Consider the following 17,746-nt stretch of genomic DNA (forward strand, 5'->3'; position numbering starts at 1 on the left):
AGAGAGAAAGTCTGCCCCCTACTAGATCCGTTACCGGATCGGGGGCTGATCTTTCATGCTGTCTTAGAGGCAGCAGCAGGCTTCTTGGCCTGTTTACCTTTGTTCCAAGCCTGGTTAGGTCTCCAGACCGTCTTGGACTGGGCAAAATTTCCCTCTTGTTTTGTATTAGACGAGCGCGGCATCATCTTCCTCTAAGTTTTGAAAGGCAACTCAGACCTATCCTGAGGAAGGGCATGACCTTTTCCTCCAGCAATATCAGAAATTATCTCCTTCAGTCCAGGCCCGAATAGGGTCTGCCCCTTGAAGGGAATATTGAGAAGCTTAGACTTTGAAGTAACGTCAGCTGACCCGGATTTAAGCCATAGCGCCCTACGCGCCTGAATAGCAAAACCTGAGTTCTTAGCCGTTAGTTTGGTTAAATGAACAACGGCGTCAGAAACAAATGAATTGGCTAGCTTAAGCGCTTTAAGCTTGTCAAGTATATCATCCAATGGAGTTTCTACCTGTAAGGCCTCTTCCAGAGACTCAAACCAGAAGGCCGCAGCAGCAGTGACTGGGGCAATGCATGCAAGAGGCTGGAGAATAAAACCTTGTTGAATAAACATTTTCTTAAGGTAACCCTCTAACTTTTTAGCCATTGGATCTAGGAAAGCACAACTGTCCTCGACGGGGATAGTGTACGCTTAGCTAGGGTAGAAACTGCTCCCTCCACCTTAGGGACCGTTTGCCATAAGTCCCGTGTAGCGGCATCTATTGGAAACATTTTCTTAAAAATAGGAGGGGGAGAGAACGGTACACCTGGTCTATCCCATTCCTTAGTAATAATTTCTGAAAACCTCTTAGGTATTGGAAAAACATCAGTGTAAACAGGCACTGCATAATATTTATCCAATCTACACAATTTCTCTGGCACTATAATGGTGTCACAGTCATCCAGAGTAGCTAAGACCTCCCTGAGCAACATGCGGAGGTGTTCAAGCTTAAATTTAAATGTTGACATATCAGAACTCAGGTTGTCAGAAAAATCACCCACAGAAAGAAGCTCTCCTGCCTCAGCTTCTGCATATTGTGAGGGGATATCAGACATGGCTACTAAAGCGTCAGAGTGCTCTGTATTTTCTCTAGCCCCAGAGCTGTCTCGCTTTCCTTGTAACCCTGGTAGTGTGGACAATACCGCTGTAAGGGTATGATCCATAATTGCCGCCATGTCTTGTAAAGTAAACGCCATGGGCGCGCTAGTTGTACTTGGCGCCTCTTGAGCGGGAGTCAAAGGTTCTGACACGTGGGGCGAGTTAGTCGGCATAACTTCCCCCTTGTCGGTTCCCTCTGGTGATAAATCTTTTAAAGACAGAATAAAGTAAAATCAGTACATTTGGTACACATTCTAAGAGGGGGTTCCACAATGGCTTCTAAACATAATGAACAAGGAGTTTCCTCTATGTCAGACATGTTTAAACAGACTAGCAATGAGACCAGCAAGCTTGGAAAACACTGTGATAAATGTAAACAAGCAAAAAATAAACGGTACTGTGCCTTTAAGAGAAACAAATTTTGTCAGAAATTGAAAAACAGTGATAAAAAGCAGTAAATCTTACGAAATTTTTACAGTGTGTATAATAGACTAACAGAGCATTGCACCCACTTGCAAATGGATGATTAACCCCTTAGTTTCAAAACCGGATCAAAAAAACGATAAACGTTTTTCAACAGTCACAACAAACTGCCACAGCTCTGCTGTGGCCCTACCTGCCCATATAACGACTTTGAAAGGCAGAAAAACCGTTTAGAGAGGTCCTAAGTGTTCAGGGGACTCCTTCAGGGAAACTGGATGTCTCAAGCTGCAAAATCTAATGCGCATTTAGGCGCGAAAAATAGGCCCCTCCCAACCTGTATTCACAGTGAGAGGGCCTAACTAAACTATCCCTAGGCAAAATCCAGCCAGCCATGTGGAAAAAACTGGGCCCCAATAAAGTTTTTTCACCAATATGTATAAAAAAAACGTTTAAACACTTCCAGCAAACGTTTTATTTTTCAGTAATGTGAGAATGTAATAAGAATATTACCTTTTACAGCAAGCATGATGCTAGTCGTTATTAAATCACTGTAATCAGGCTTACCTTAAATAAATCTGGTATTAACAGCATTTTCTAGCATATTCATTTCTCTAGAAAAATTTAAACTGCACATACCTCATAGCAGAAGACCCTGCACGCCATTCCCCCAGCTGAAGTTACCTCTCTCTTCAGTTACGTGTGAGAACAGCAATGGATCTTAGTTACAACCTGCTAAGATCATCAAAGACCACAGGCAGACTCTTTTTCTACTTTCTGCCTGAGGCTAAAATAGTACAACTCCGGTACCATTTGAAAATAAACTTTTGATTGAAGATAAACTAAATAAAAAAAAAACACATCTCTAGCTACTTCCTTTCTTGTCGAGAGCTGCAAGAGAATGACTGGTAGTGGCAGTTAGGGGAGGAGCTATATAGACAGCTCTGCTGTGGGTGATCCTCTTGCAGCTTCCTGTTGGGAAGGAGAATATCCCACAAGTAATGGATGATCCGTGGACTGGATACACCTTACAAGAGAAATATGATTTATTAATACAAGAGATATGTTGGATAAACATTTTAAAGGTTAAATAATTAGACTATTATAAATATTTGATGACTGCATTTATGGTTGTCTGCTGCCCCCTAGGGGATTAAAACTGGTATAACAGCCAATCAGGGAGGCGTCTCCCAGGTAACCAATGAGAGGGACAAGCTCCGGGGGGGGGGGGGGGGGGGGCGCGAATCAGAGAAGCTTCCAAAGGGCCTATCATATCGTTTAACCAATGATTAAGATATATAAGCTGAATGCAAGAGGAAAAAAGGAAGGAGTGGCTGACTTTGCTGAACACAGTCACTTAAAGGGACAGTATACACTCATTTTCATATAACTGCATGTAATAGTCACTACTATAAAGAATAAGATGCACAGATACTGATATAAAAATCCAGTATAAAACTGTTTAAAAGTTTACTTAGAAGCTGTCAGTTTGGCTCTGTTGAAAAGGCAGCTGGAAAGCCCACTGCAAGTGGCAAATAAGACACTCCCCCCCCTCCCCATTTTGCATATGAAAAGACCCTTTACACAAACAGGAGCAAGCTGGAGAAGGTAGCTGACGGTATTCTCATAAAACTTTGGGGCTTGGTTAGGAGTCTGAAAATCAGAGCAATGTTATTTAAAAATAAGCAAAACTATCCATTTATTTTTTTTTTTTTAAACTTTATGGGCTATATAAATAGATTATCTACAAAACATTTATGCAAAGAAAAAATGTGTATAATGTCCCTTTAAGCAAATTGGGCTACTTTCTTATCCCCATTGCAAACACCCTTATTTTCATATGAGGTGAAACAAGGAATATTGGAATATTAAAATGGCTCATGTTGGTAATGTATAAACTCTATAATTTGATATTTTAAAGCAAATACATTCATTATTGCTACAATAAAACTGCAGTTAACAGATTTAAAAAGGTACTTTGTATTTTAGCTGCATCATAATTCTGTGTGGTTTAAAACTAACCTTTTGTTTGCCAAGTAATTTATAACTAACCATATAAAAACACTTTAGAATTTACCTTATTGCTGCTAAAGAATTTCTTTCATCTCATAACTTGGCATAGAAATTGACTGTTAAAGTATATTGTTCCATTGTTTAACTAAGCACTGTTAAAGTTAGTGAACCCTACCTCATTGTGATATTTAAATGAAACTCTGATTTGAGAGACTATTTTGAATAAGGTAATTTTTATGATCTTTGCATAGCATATTATAACAGTTTAAACTATATTTATAGAAAACCAGATATGAATCAGTGTCTATAAATTTTAATATAAAGAATTTAGGAATTTACATTAATTTTATTGTTTGGTATATGCATTTTTATTGGGGGTTTATTTTAAAGAATTATTAAATATATTGTATTATAACCCGGCCATATATTGACAGGTCCAGAGCGCTACATACCGAGCTGCCAACTGGGGACTAGATCACTACATACCAAGCTGCCAACTGGGGACTAGATCACTACATACCAAGCTGCCAACTGGGGACTAGATCACTACATACCAAGCTGCCAACTGGGGACTAGATCACTACATACCAAGCTGCCAACTGGGGACTAGATCACTACATACCAAGCTGCCAACTGGGGACTAGATCACTACATACCAAGCTGCCAACTGGGGACTAGATCACTACATACCAAGCTGCCAACTGGGGACTAGATCACTACATACCAAGCTGCCAACTGGGGACTAGATCACTACATACCAAGCTGCCATCTGGGGACTAGATCACTACATACCAAGCTGCCATCTGGGGACTAGATCACTACATACCAAGCTGCCATCTGGGGACTAGATCACTACATACCAAGCTGCCATCTGGGGACTAGATCACTACATACCAAGCTGCCATCTGGGGACTAGATCACTAGTGTAAGACATCCCCCATGTGACCGGTGCAGAGCGCTACATACCAAGCTGCCATCTGGGGACTAGATCACTAGTGTAAGACATCCCCCATGTGACCGGTGCAGAGCGCTACATACCAAGCTGCCATCTGGGGACTAGATCACTACATACCAAGCTGCCATCTGGGGACTAGATCACTAGTGTAAGACATCCCCCATGTGACCGGTGCAGAGCGCTACATACCGAGCTGCCATCTGTGCACTGGGGACTAGATCACTACATACCAAGCTGCCATCTGGGGACTAGATCACTAGTGTAAGACATCCCCCATGTGACCGGTGCAGAGCGCTACATACCAAGCTGCCATCTGTGCACTAGATCACTAGTGTAAGACATCCCCCATGTGACCGGTGCAGAGCGCTACATACCGAGCTGCCATCTGTGCACTGGGGACTAGATCACTACATACCAAGCTGCCATCTGGGGACTAGATCACTAGTGTAAGACATCCCCCATGTGACCGGTGCAGAGCGCTACATACCGAGCTGCCATCTGTGCACTGGGGACTAGATCACTACATACCAAGCTGCCATCTGGGGACTAGATCACTAGTGTAAGACATCCCCCATGTGACCGGTGCAGAGCGCTACATACCAAGCTGCCATCTGGGGACTAGATCACTAGTGTAAGACATCCCCCATGTGACCGGTGCAGAGCGCTACATACCAGGGGCCGCATTGTATATCTACACCAAACGCTTTAGAAGGTGTTAAGACTAGTAAATACAATAGATTTGCATACATAACAAATACATAAAAAATACAACAACACTAAGGGGTGGATTTAACAAGCATCGGATGCTGCATCAACGCCCCATCGTTTTTGGTGAGCCAGAAACAGAATTTAAGAAGCAGCGGTTGTAAGACGGCTGCTCCTCAACTTCTCTGCAACCTTTTAGGTGGCGGACTGCAAATCAACCAGATACGATCTGGTTGACACCCCATGCTAGCGGCCAATTGGCCGCAAGTGAGCAAGGGGCGGCACTGCACAAGAAATGCTTGTGCAGTGTTAAATGCCTACAGCGTATGTTGTCGGCATTTAGTGAGGTTGCATGGACATGATTGATTCGCTACAGTAAATCATGTCCGCTCGACCCTTCATAAATCTACCCCTTAGTCTGAACTTCAGATTTTTTTTCTGACAAATTAAAAAAAAAAAAAAAAGTTGTCTATTTCCACTCCCCCTGTACCATGTGACAATAACAAATCCATATACGTATATTCTGTGAGTTCTTGCACATGCTCAGTAGGAGCTGGTGATTGTGTAAATATAAAGACTGTGCACATTTTGTTAATGAAAGTTGAAAGTCGTTTAAAAATCACATACTCCATGTGAATCATGAGTTTAATTGTGATTTGAGTGTCCCTTTAATAAATCTGTTATGCACCCCACACACTGCACAGTGCTTGCACACACCAAGCAGCGGAAGGTGACAAAGCGGATCTGTTACACCCTGTCAGGGCAGCAGCTAGAAGCCAGTCCTGTGCCCCCTCCCCCAAGGGCAGACAGTTGCCCATACTCAAGACAGTGACACCGGGTGTAAAACCGTATATTTATTTTATTACCAGAGACATAGAATTATTTACAGGCACAAGGTGCACAAGCAGAAAACATTGCTGCAGGCAGGTAAATATTTACACAAGGTTCAGACGGGTTGCATCACTTTACCCCTCACTATGCCCGTACTGAGTGTTTTCTTTGTTATGAGAGCTCTCCCAGCTGCTGTGTGAGATCTTCAGCGCACGGAGAGAGGACGGTGGCTCAGGCTGGAAATGCAGCTTCTTACCCTAAAGGAGAGGACAGAAAGTAAGTGACCCTCACTACACAGCGGCACCAGAGACTGAGTCACTTCCTGCGCTACACTTCATATCTGCATAATGTTTGTAGACTGCCTGGGATATTTGCCTTTAATACCTTCACCCGCCTGATTTTACTGACCTGCTAAAATTTAATCCAAATTATCCTAAAATTAACTAATGTTAATTGCATAAATCAAAGGGAAACTCCACTGCATTTCAGTTGTGAACAGAAGCATTTTGCAATATAAAAACAAAATGTATGCTTACCTGATAAATTTATTTCTCTTCTGGCGTATCCAGTCCACGGATTCATCCATTACTTGTGGGATATTCTCCTTCCCAACAGGAAGCTGCAAGAGGACACCCACAGCAGAGCTGTCTATATAGCTCCTCCCCTAACTGCCACTCCCAGTCATTCGACCGAAGACAAGCAAGAGAAAGGAGAAACTATAGGGTGCAGTGGCGACTAGTTTAAAAATAAAAAACACCTGCCTTAAAATGACAGGGCAGGCCGTGGACTGGATACACCACAAGAGAAATAAATTTATCAGGTAAGCATAAATTTTGTTTTCTCTTTAAGGTGTATCCAGTCCACGGATTCATCCATTACTTGTGGGATACCAATACCAAAGCTATAGGACACGGATGAAGGGAGGGACAAGGCAGGCGCTTAAACAGAAGGCACCACTGCCTGTAAGACCTTTCTCCCAAAAATAGCCTCCGAAGAAGCAAAAGTATCAAATTTGTAGAATTTAGAAAAAGTATGAAGCGAAGACCAAGTCGCCGCCTTACAAATCTGTTCAACAGAAGCCTCATTCTTAAAAGCCCATGTGGAAGCTACTGCTCTAGTGGAATGAGCTGTAATTCTTTCAGGAGGCTGCTGGTCAGCAGTCTCATAGGCTAAACGAATTATGCTTCTTAGCCAAAAAGATAGAGAAGTTGCCGAAGCCTTTTGGCCTCTCCTCTGTCCAGAGTAGACAACAAACAAAGCAGATGTTTGACGAAAATCCTTCGTAGCTTGTAAATAAAATTTTAAAGCACGAACCACATCAAGATTGTGTAATAGACATTCCTTCTTTGAAGGATTAGGACATAGTGAAGGAACAACAATCTCCTGATTGATATTTGTTAGATACCACCTTAGGAAGAAAACCAGGTTTGGTACGTAACACTACCTTATCTGCATGGAAAATGAGATAAGGGGAATCACATTGTAAAGCACATAACTCTGAAACTCTTCGAGCCGAGGAGATAGCTACTAAAAACAGAACTTTCCAAGATAAAAGTTTAATATCTATGGAATGCAAAGGTTCGAACGGAACCCCTTGCAGAACCTTAAGAACTAAATTTAAGCTCCATGGTGGAGCAACAGGTTTAAACACAGGCTTGATTCTAACTAAAGCCTGACAAAACGCCTGAACATCTGGAGTATCAGCCAGACGCTTGTGCAAAAGAATAGACAGAGCAGAAATCTGTCCCTTTAAGGAACTAGCTGACAATCCCTTCTCCAATCCTCCTTGGAGAAAAAATATCCTAGGAATCCTGACCTTACTCCATGAGTAACCCTTGGATTCACACCAATGAAGATATCTACACCATCTATACCACTATCTTATGATAGATTTTCCTAGTGATCGGCTTTCGAGCCCGAATTAAGGTGTCAATGACCGACTCAGAGAAACCATGCTTACATAAAATCAAGCGTTCAATCTCCAAAAGCAGTCAGCCACAGAGAAATTAGATTTGGATGGTTGAAAGGACCCTGAAGTAGAAGGTCCTGCCTCAGCGGCAGAGTCCATGGTGGAAGGGATGACATGTCCACCAGATCTGCATACCAAGTCCAGCGTGGCCACGCAGGTGCTATCAAAATCACCGAAGCTCTCTCCTGCTTGATCTTGGCAATCAGACGAGGGAGCAGAGGAAACGGTGGAAACACATAAGCCAGGTTGAAGGACCAAGGCGCTGCTAGAGCATCTATCAGCGCTGCCTTGGGATCCCTGGACTTGGATCCGTAACAAGGAAGCTTGGCGTTCTGACGAGACGCCATGAGATCCAGTTCTGGTTTGCCCCAAAGTTGAATCAACTGTGCAAATACCTCCGGATGGAGTTCCCACTCCCCCGGATGAAAAGTCTTACGACTTAGAAAATCCGCCTCCCAGTTCTCTACTCCTGGGATATGGATAGCTGATAGATGGCAAGAGTGAACCTCTGCCCATAGAATTATTTTTGAAACCTCCAACATTGCTAGGGAACTCCTTGTTCCCCCTTGATGGTTGATGTAGGCTACAGTCGTGATATTGTCCGACAGAAATCTGATGAACCTGACCGCAGCAAGCTGAGGCCAAGCCTGAAGAGCATTGAATATCGCTCTTAGTTCCAGAATGTTTATCGGAAGGAGTGCCTCCTCCTGAGTCCACGAGCCCTGAGCCTTCAGGGAGTTCCAGACTGCACCCCAGAAGGCTGGCATCTGTCGTTACTATTGTCCAATCTGGCCTGCGGAAGGTCATACCCTTGGACAGATGGACCCAAGATAGCCACCAGAGAAGAGAATCCCTGGTCTCTTGATCCAGATTTAGTAGAGGGGACAAAATCTGTGTAATCCCCATTCCACTGACTGAGCATGCACAGTTGCAGCGGTCTGAGATGTAGGCGGGCAAACGGCACTATGTCCATTGCCGCTACCATTAAGCCGATTACTTCCATACACTGAGCCACTGAAGGACGAGAAGTGGAATAAAGAACACTGCAGGAATTTAGAAGTTTTGACAACCTGGCCTCTGTCAGGTAAATCCTCATTTCTACAGAATCTATTAGAGTTCCTAGGAAGGAAACTCTTGTGAGAGGGGATAGAGAACTCTTTTCTTCGTTCAACTTTCACCCATGAGACCTCAGGAATGCCAGAACAATGTCCGTATGGGACTTGGCAATTTGAAAATTCGACTCCTGTATCAGAATGTCATCTAGGTAAGGGGCTACTGCTATACCCCGCAGTCTTAGGACCGCCAGAAGTGACCCCAGAACCTTCGTAAAGATTCTTGGTGCCGTAGCTAACCCAAAGGGAAGAGCCACAAACTGGTAATGCCTGTCTAGGAAGGCAAACCTGAGAAACCGATGATGACCTCTGTGTATCGGAATGTGCAGATAAGCATCCTTTAAGTCCACGGTAGTCATATATTGACCCTCCTGGATCATAGGTAGGATGGTTCGAATAGTCTCCATCTTTAAGGATGGGACCCTGAGAAATTTGTTTAGGATCTTGAGATCTAAGATTGGTCTGAAGGTTCCCTCTTTCTTGGGAACTACAAACAGATTTGAATAGAAGCCTTGCCCCTGTTCCTCCTTTGGAACTGGGTGGATCACTCCCATAACTAGGAGGTCTTGAACACAATGTAAGAATGCCTCTCTTTATCTGGTTTGCAGATAATTGTGAGATGAAATCTTCCTTTTGGGAAGTCCAGAAGATATCCCTAGGACACAATTTCCAACGCCCAGGGATCCTGGACATCTCTTGCCCAAGCCTGGGCGAAGAGAGAAAGTCTGCCCCCAACTAGATCCGTTACCGGATCGGGGGCTGATCTTTCATGCTGTCTTAGAGGCAGCAGCAGGTTTTTTGGGCTGCTTTCCTTTGTTCCAAGCCTGGTTAGGTCTCCAGACCGGCTTGGACTGGGCAAAATTTCCCTCTTGTTTTGTATTAGAGGAAGATGAAGCTGCGCCACTCGAAGTTTCGAAAGGCACGAAAATTAGGCTGTTTGGTCCTTAATTTGCTGGACCTATCCTGAGGAAGGGCGTGACCTTTTTCTCCAGTAATATCAGAAATGATCTCCTTCAGACCAGGCCCGAATAGGGTCTGCCCCTTGAAGGGAATGTTGAGAAGCTTAGACTTTGAAGTAACGTCAGCTGACCAGAATTTAAGCCATAGCGCCCTACGCGCCTGAATAGCAAAACCTGAATTTTTAGCCGTTAGCTTGGTTAAATGAACAACGGCGTCAGAAACAAATGAATTGGCTAGCTTAAGAGCTTTAAGCTTGTCAAGGATATCATCCAATGGGGTTTCTACCTGTAGAGCCTCTTCTAGAGACTCAAACCAGAAGGCCGCAGCAGCAGTGACTGGGGCAATGCATGCAAGGGGCTGGAGAATAAAACCTTGTTGAATAAACATTTTAAGGTAACCCTCCAATTTTTTGTCCATTGGATCTAGAAAAGCACAACTGTCCTCGACCGGGATAGTTGTAAGCTTCACTAGGGTAGAGACTGCTCCCTCCACCTTAGGGACCGTTTGCCACAAGTCCCGTGTAGCGGCATTTATAGGAAACATCTTTTTAAAAACAGGAGGGGGAGAGAACGGTACACCTGGTCTATCCCATTCCTTAGTAATAATTTCTGAAAACCTCTTAGGGATTGGAAAAACATCAGTGTAAACAGGCACTGCATAGTATTTATCCAATTTACACAATTTCTCTGGGACTACAATGGCGTCACAGTCATTCAGAGTTGCTAAAACCTCCCTGAACACGCGGAGGTGTTCAAGCTTAAATTTAAATGTAGACATATCAGAATCAGGTTGAAGTGTCTTCCCTGAATCAAAAAAATCACCCAGATAGAAGCTCTCCTGCTTCGGCTTCTGCACATTGTGAGGGTATATCAGACATAGCTACTATAGCGTCAGAGAGCTCTGTATCTGTTCTAGCCCCAGAGCTGTCTCGCTTTCCTTGTAACCCTGGCAGTTTGGACAATACCTCTGTAAGGGTATGATTCTTAACTGCCTCCATGTCTTGTAAGGTATACGCAATGGGCGCGCTAGATGTACTTGGCGTCCCTTGAGCGGGAGTTATAGGTTCTGACACGTGGGGAGAGTTAGTCGGCATAACTTCCCCCTTGTCAATTTCCTCTGGTGATAAATCTTTTAAAAGCCAGAATATGGTCTTTATAATTTATAGTAAGATCAGTGCATTTGGTACACATTCTAAGAGGGGGTTCCACAATGGCTTCTAAACATAATGAACAAGGAGTTTCCTCTATGTCAGACATGTTTAACAGACTAGTAATGAGACCAGCAAGCTTGAAAAAAAAAAAACACTTTAATAAATGTGAAAAGCAGAATATAAAAAAACTGTACTGTGCCGCCTTTAAGGGAAAAAAACGATCACATAAACTGCAAAACTGTAAAAATTTCGTAGAGTTTACTGCTTTTTTTTCCACTGTGTGTATAATAGACTAAAATAGCATTGCACCCACTTGCAAATGGATGATTAACCCTTCAGGCTCAAAAACGAATCAGAAAAACAGTAAAACCGTTATAAACAGTCACAAGCAAACTGCCACAGCTCTACTGTGGCTCCTACCTGCCCTTAAAACGACTTTTGTAGCAACAAAAACCCTTTACAGAGGTCCTATATGTCAGGGGACTCCTTCAGGGAAGCTGGATGTCTGACTGCAAAAACTACTGCGCAATTAGAGCGTGAAAATAGGCCCCTCCCACCATGCACTCAAAGTGTAAGGGCCATAAATAACTACTCCTAGGAGAAATCTAGTCAGCCATGTGGAAAACTAGGCCCCAATAAAGATTTATCACCTTCAGTAAAAAACGTTTTTTATATCTCATGCAAACGTTTTACATACTAAGTAATAAGAGCAATAAACATGAATATTACCCTTTATTGCAAGCATGATCCCAGTCGTTTGTTAAATCACTGTAATCAGGCTTACCTTAAATATATCAGGCACTGTCAGCATTTTCTAGACCTTATCTCTCTAGAAAAAAATATACAGAACATACCTCAGAGCAGGTAATCCTGACGGCCATTCCCCCAGCTGAAGTTTTCCCATACTCTTCAGTTGTGTGAGAACAGCAGTGGACGTTAGTTACAACCTGCTAAGATCATCAAAAACCTCAGGCAGAACTCTTCTTCTAATTTCTGCCTGAGGTAAAAACAGTATAACGCCGGTACCGTTTAAAAATAACAAACTTTTGATTGAAGATAAACTACACTAATTCACCACATATCTCTTGATACTTCCTTTGTCGAGAGCTGCAAGAGAATGACTGGGAGTGGCAGTTAGGGGAGGAGCTATATAGACAGCTCTGCTGTGGGTGTCCTCTTGCAGCTTCCTGTTGGGAAGGAGAATATCCCACAAGTAATGGATGAATCCGTGGACTGGATACAGCTTAAAAGAGAAATGTATTATTATTTCACACCACCTGACTGACAAATATTTCTGTAGAGCGCACAGAGACGCATAAAATAGTCTGTTTGAAAACTGTGATAGAATTAGAATATAACAGATATTTAGTTATTGGGCTGTGCAAGTTGTTAATCATCCAAGAAGGGATCTGCCCAGCTGTGCACAAACAAAGGCTTTCCTGTAGCAACGATCAGTTTACCAGCACTAACAGGGCCCCAGTTAGCTTTATTTTACTATTCAGAGTGGAGATCTGCCGGAAGCTGCATATGGAAGTCATTACACAGATGAAAAGTGCTTCTATCAAAACAGGAGGAAGCTATTCATAAAACTTCATGCACCACTTCCCTTGATAATGCAAGCAGTGAACCCTTTATAGCCTGATCTGAAATCACTATCATCCCACCGAACCCTGGTCACTTCCTCATCAAAAGCCAGCCTCCGCCCCCATAACCGGACCAACCTGTCGGTGCTGCATTGCAGTGTTTGGAGAGTTGTCCTCTTGCAGGATTTTGAGAGGGGAGCGTCCCGAAGCCGAGGAGACAAGTCCTTTCCTGGGACGCTGACGCATGTTCTTCATACCTGGAAAAGATGTTTAGAAGTTTTGATAGTATGGGAATGAGGAGCATCTGCTAAAGGGGCAGAAAAACACAAAAATTAAAACCACCTTAAAGTTACATTTTCCCTCGTGTTTTTACTGTAATATAAAAAAACTCAGACGATGGTAGCTTTTCAAATAAACCCCCCCCAAAAAAAATAAAAAATTAGATTTTACAAGTGGTCTGTCGCCAGTATGCAAAACGATACAAGTTTGGCAAGCAGAATTAAATGCTCTTAAAAATGCATTGTGTACTCAGACCTTTTGCAACGCAGCACTTAAAGTAACATTAAACACAAATTGTGAGCTGCGAAGTAACGTACCGTTATAACTGCATCTTTATTTTTTGTCAAACAAGCAGATGTTTTATGTTTTCTTTTCAACGACTTCCCTGTCCCCAGAACAAAAGAACCATTTGCTAAGCAATAACAAATACGCAGATATAGCATGAACTCAGCACACGTGCAGTTAAGGAAAGACTGGGGTAGCCTGCCCTGTTTTGCTTAACTAGCTGTTAAATATATTAACTAAGCTGAATTAGTGCTAAACGTACCTATTGGAGATTAGAAAGGAATATGTCTACACTTTAACTACTTGTATGCTCAGATAGCGCAAGGAATGCTTTTCCTGTCATGTTTGTTGATGCAAAACTGATAATCCACCTTAAAAAGGGATATGAAACCCAAACATTCTCTGGTGACTCAGACAGGGAATACCAATTTAAAGAAGTTTCCACTTTACTATTATGACATTTGCTTTGTTCCCATAATATTCTGTGTTGAAGAGATACCTAGGTAAGTGCTCTTGCAAATGGATAGCATTCTTTCCAAATTGCTGCTCTAGAAATGGGCCAGCTATTAAACATGTCCCTGCTTTTCAACAAAAGTTACCAAGAGAAGGAAGAAAAAAGAAAGTTTATGCTTACCTGATAAATGTATTTCTTTTTTGACACGAGTCCACGGATCATCTTAATTACTAAAGGGATATTCACCTCCTGGTTAGCAGGAGGCGGCAAAGAGCACCACAGCAGAGTGGTTAAATAGCTCCTCCCTTCCCTCCCACTCCAGTCATTCGACCGAAGTTAAGAGAAAGGAAGAAACAAGGTGCAGGGGTGTCTGAAGTTTATAATAACCAACAACCTGTCTTACAAAAACAGGGCAGGCCGTGGACTCATCGTGTCAAAAAAGAAATAAATTTATCAGGTAAGCATACATTTTCTTTAACACACGATGAGTCCACAGATCATCTTAATTACTATTGGGAATCAATACCCAAGCTAGAGTACACAGATGATACAGGAGGGACAAGACAGGGAACCTAAATGGAAGTCACCACTGCTGAAGAACCTTTCTCCCAAAAGCGGCCTCAGCCGAGGCAAAAGTGTCAAATTTGTAGAACTTTGAAAAAGTGTAAAGAGAGGACCAAGTTGCAGCCTTGCAAATCTGTTCCACAGAAGCTTCATTTCTGAATGCCCATGAGGAAGGAACAGCCCTCGTGGAGCGAGACGTAACTCTGGAGGCTGCTGTCCAGCAGTCTCATATGCAAAACGTATGATACTCCTCAGCCAAAGAAAGAAATAGCCGTAGCTTTCTGTCCCTTACGTTTTCCAGAGAAAACTACAAACAATGCAGAAGACTGACGAAAATCCTTAAAGCACGAACCACGACCAAATTGAATAGAAGCCGTTCCTTCTGAGAAGTAGGATTAGGACACAAAGAAAAAACAACAATCTCCTGATTAATGTTCCAATCAGAAACTACTTTAGGAAGAAATCCTAAATTTAGTACGTAAAACTACCTTATCCGAATGAAAATTAAAGTAAGGGAACTCATACTGCAATGCAGAGAGCTCTGACACTCTGCTATCAGAAGAAATAGCAACAAGCAATAAAACTTTCCAAGATAACTTAATATCTAAGGAATGCATGGGCTCAAACAGAGCCCCCCTGAAGAACCTTAAAAAAAAAAAAAAACACACTCCATGGAGGAGTAACTAGTTTGAACACAGGCCTGATCCTGACCAAGGCCTGACAAAATGATTGAACATTTTGAACATGTACCAGACGTTTGTAACAAAATAGATAAGGCAGAGATTTGACCCTTTAGGGAACTTGTCGATAATTCCTTCTCCAAACCCTCTTGGAGAAAGACAAAATTTTAGGAATCTTAACTCTACTCCATGAGAAACCCTTGGATTCACACAAGTAGAGATTTACACCATATCTTATGGAAAATCTTCCTAGTTACAGGCTTACAATGGTCTCTATGACCGAGTCAGAAAAACCCCGCTTGATATTAATCATGCAATTTCCAAGCAGTCAGCTTCAGAGAAATTAGATTTGGGTGAAGGAAGGGCCCCTGTATTAGGTCCTTCCTCAACGGAATTCTCCAGGGTAGGAGAGATGACATGTCCACCAGATCTGCATACCCAATCCTGCAAGGCCAAGCCGGTGCAATGAAGATCAGAGAGGCCCTCTCCAGCTTAATTTGAGCAATGACCCAAGGGAGAAGAACAAACTGAGGAAATGGATATGTTAGACTGACAGTCCAAGGTGCCGCCAGGACACCTATCAGTACCGCCTGAGGGTCCATGGACCTTAACCTGTACCACGGAAGCTTGGCCCTCTGCCGAGATGCCATGAGATCGAATTCCGGCTGACCCCCTTTGAGGATCAGGCAGGAAAACACTTCCGGATGGAGTTCCCACTCCTCCGGATGAAAAGTCTGCCTCCCAGTTGACCACTCCTGGGATGTGGATCGCCGACAGACAGCAAGAGTGGGTTTCCGCCCACCGAACTATTTTGGTTAACTCCGTCATCGCTAAAGAACTCCTCGTTCCTCCCAGATGAAAGATGTAATTGTCCGATTGAAACCTGATAAACTGGACAGAGTCTAACTGGGGCGGGCCAGAAGAGCATTGAAGATTGCTCTCAGCTCTAGACTATTAATAGGAAGAACAGACTGACTAAGTCCAAACTCTGAGCTTTTAGAGATCCCCACCAGCCTGCTTCCCCATCCTAGAAGGCTGGCGTCTGTTGAAAGAGTTGCACCTGGGGTTGGATTCAAACCCTTGACCTTTCAAGTACAAAATCAACATAATAAACATTGGTCCCCTTAGAACAATTAAGAGAATCCCTTATCTCCTCCATTGAACATGTTGAATTGCAGAATTGCAGAGGTCTGAGGCGAAACCGAACAAACGGGCTGATGCCTTGATTTCCTGACTTCTGTCAGAAAAAACAGAATTTATGCTTACCTGATAACTTACTTTCTCTTGTGATGTATCGAGTCCACAGATTCATCCTTTACTTGTGGGATATTCTCCTTCCCAACAGGAAGTGGCAAAGAGCGCACACAGCAGAGCTGTCCATATAGCTCCCCCTCCAGCTCCACCCCCCAGTCATTCGACCGAAGGTTAGGAAGAAAAAAGGAGAAACCATAGGGTGCAGTGGTGACTGTAGTTTAAACAAAAAAAAAAAAAATCTACCTGACTTAATAGCCAGGGCGGGTCGTGGACTCGATACATCACAAGAGAAAGTAATTTATCAGGTAAGCATAAATTCTGTTTTCTCTTGTAAGATGTATCGAGTCCACGGATTCATCTTTTACTTGTAGGATACCAATACCAAAGCTTTAGGACACGGATGAAGGGAGGGAACAAGACAGGTACCTTAAACGGAAGGCACCACTGCTTGTAAAACCTCTCTCCCAAAAAAAGCCTCCAAAGAAGCAAAAAGTATCGAATTTGGAAAAAGTATGCAGCGAAGACCAAGTCGCTGCCTTACAAATCTGTTCAACAGAAGCCTCATTTTTAAAAGCCCATGTGGAAGCCACTGCTCTGGTAGAATGAGCAGTAATTCTTTCAGGAGGCTGCTGGCCAGCAGTCTCATAGGCCAAACTGATGATGCTTTTCAGCCAAAAGGAAAGAGGTAGCAGTCGCCTTCTAACCTCTCCTCTTACCAGAATAGATAACAAATGAAGGTGTTTGTCTGCAATCCTTAGTTGCTTGTAAATAGAACTTTAAAGCACGAACCACATCAAGATTGTGTAACGGATGTTTCTTCTTCGGATTAGGACACAGAGAAGGAACAACAATTTCCTGGTTAATATTCTTATTAGATACAACCTTAGGAAGAAAATCAGGTTTGGTACGCAAAACTACCTTATCTGCATGGAAAACCAGGTAAGGTGAATCACACTGTAAAGCAGATAACTCTGAAACTCTTCGAGCAGAAGAGATAGCTACCAAAAACAAAACTTTCCAAGATAAAAGCTTAATATCTATGGAATGTAAAGGTTCAAACTGAACCCCTTGCAGAACTGAAAGAACTAAATTCAGACTCCATGGCGGAGCCACAGGTCTATAAACAAGCTTGATTCTGACTAAAGCCTGACTAAACGCTTGAACGTCTGGTACCTCTGCCAGTCGTTTGTGTAAAAGAATAGACAAAGCAGATATCTGTCCTTTTAAGGAACTAGCTGATAATCCTTTCTCCAATCCTTCTTGGAGAAAGGACCATATCCTGGGAATCCTAACCTTACTCCATGAGTAACCCTTGGATTCACACCAAATAAGATATTTTCGACAAATCTTATGGTAGATTTTCCTGGGGAAAGGCTTTCTAGCCTGAATCAGGGTATCAATA

At 42.8% G+C, this 17,746-nt stretch overlaps 1 protein-coding gene across 2 annotated transcripts in view; it reads right to left on the bottom strand.

Annotated features, from left to right (window-relative positions):
- Positions 1–6,117: 6,117 nt before the first annotated feature.
- The window catches only part of CDCA3 (cell division cycle associated 3), a 36,390-nt gene continuing 24,761 nt past the window's right edge, over positions 6,118–17,746 (bottom strand). For both annotated transcript variants that reach the window (XM_053691828.1, XM_053691829.1), the window contains exons 5-6: positions 12,967–13,085; positions 6,118–6,311 (exon numbers count right to left, since the gene is read on the bottom strand). In XM_053691828.1, coding sequence (XP_053547803.1) covers positions 6,189–6,311; positions 12,967–13,085 — 242 coding nt within the window. In that variant the 3' untranslated portion in view covers positions 6,118–6,188. The remainder of the gene's footprint in view (positions 6,312–12,966; positions 13,086–17,746) is intronic.

This window comes from Bombina bombina, chromosome 9 (genome assembly GCF_027579735.1).
Source record: "Bombina bombina isolate aBomBom1 chromosome 9, aBomBom1.pri, whole genome shotgun sequence".
Lineage (NCBI taxonomy): Eukaryota > Metazoa > Chordata > Amphibia > Anura > Bombinatoridae > Bombina > Bombina bombina.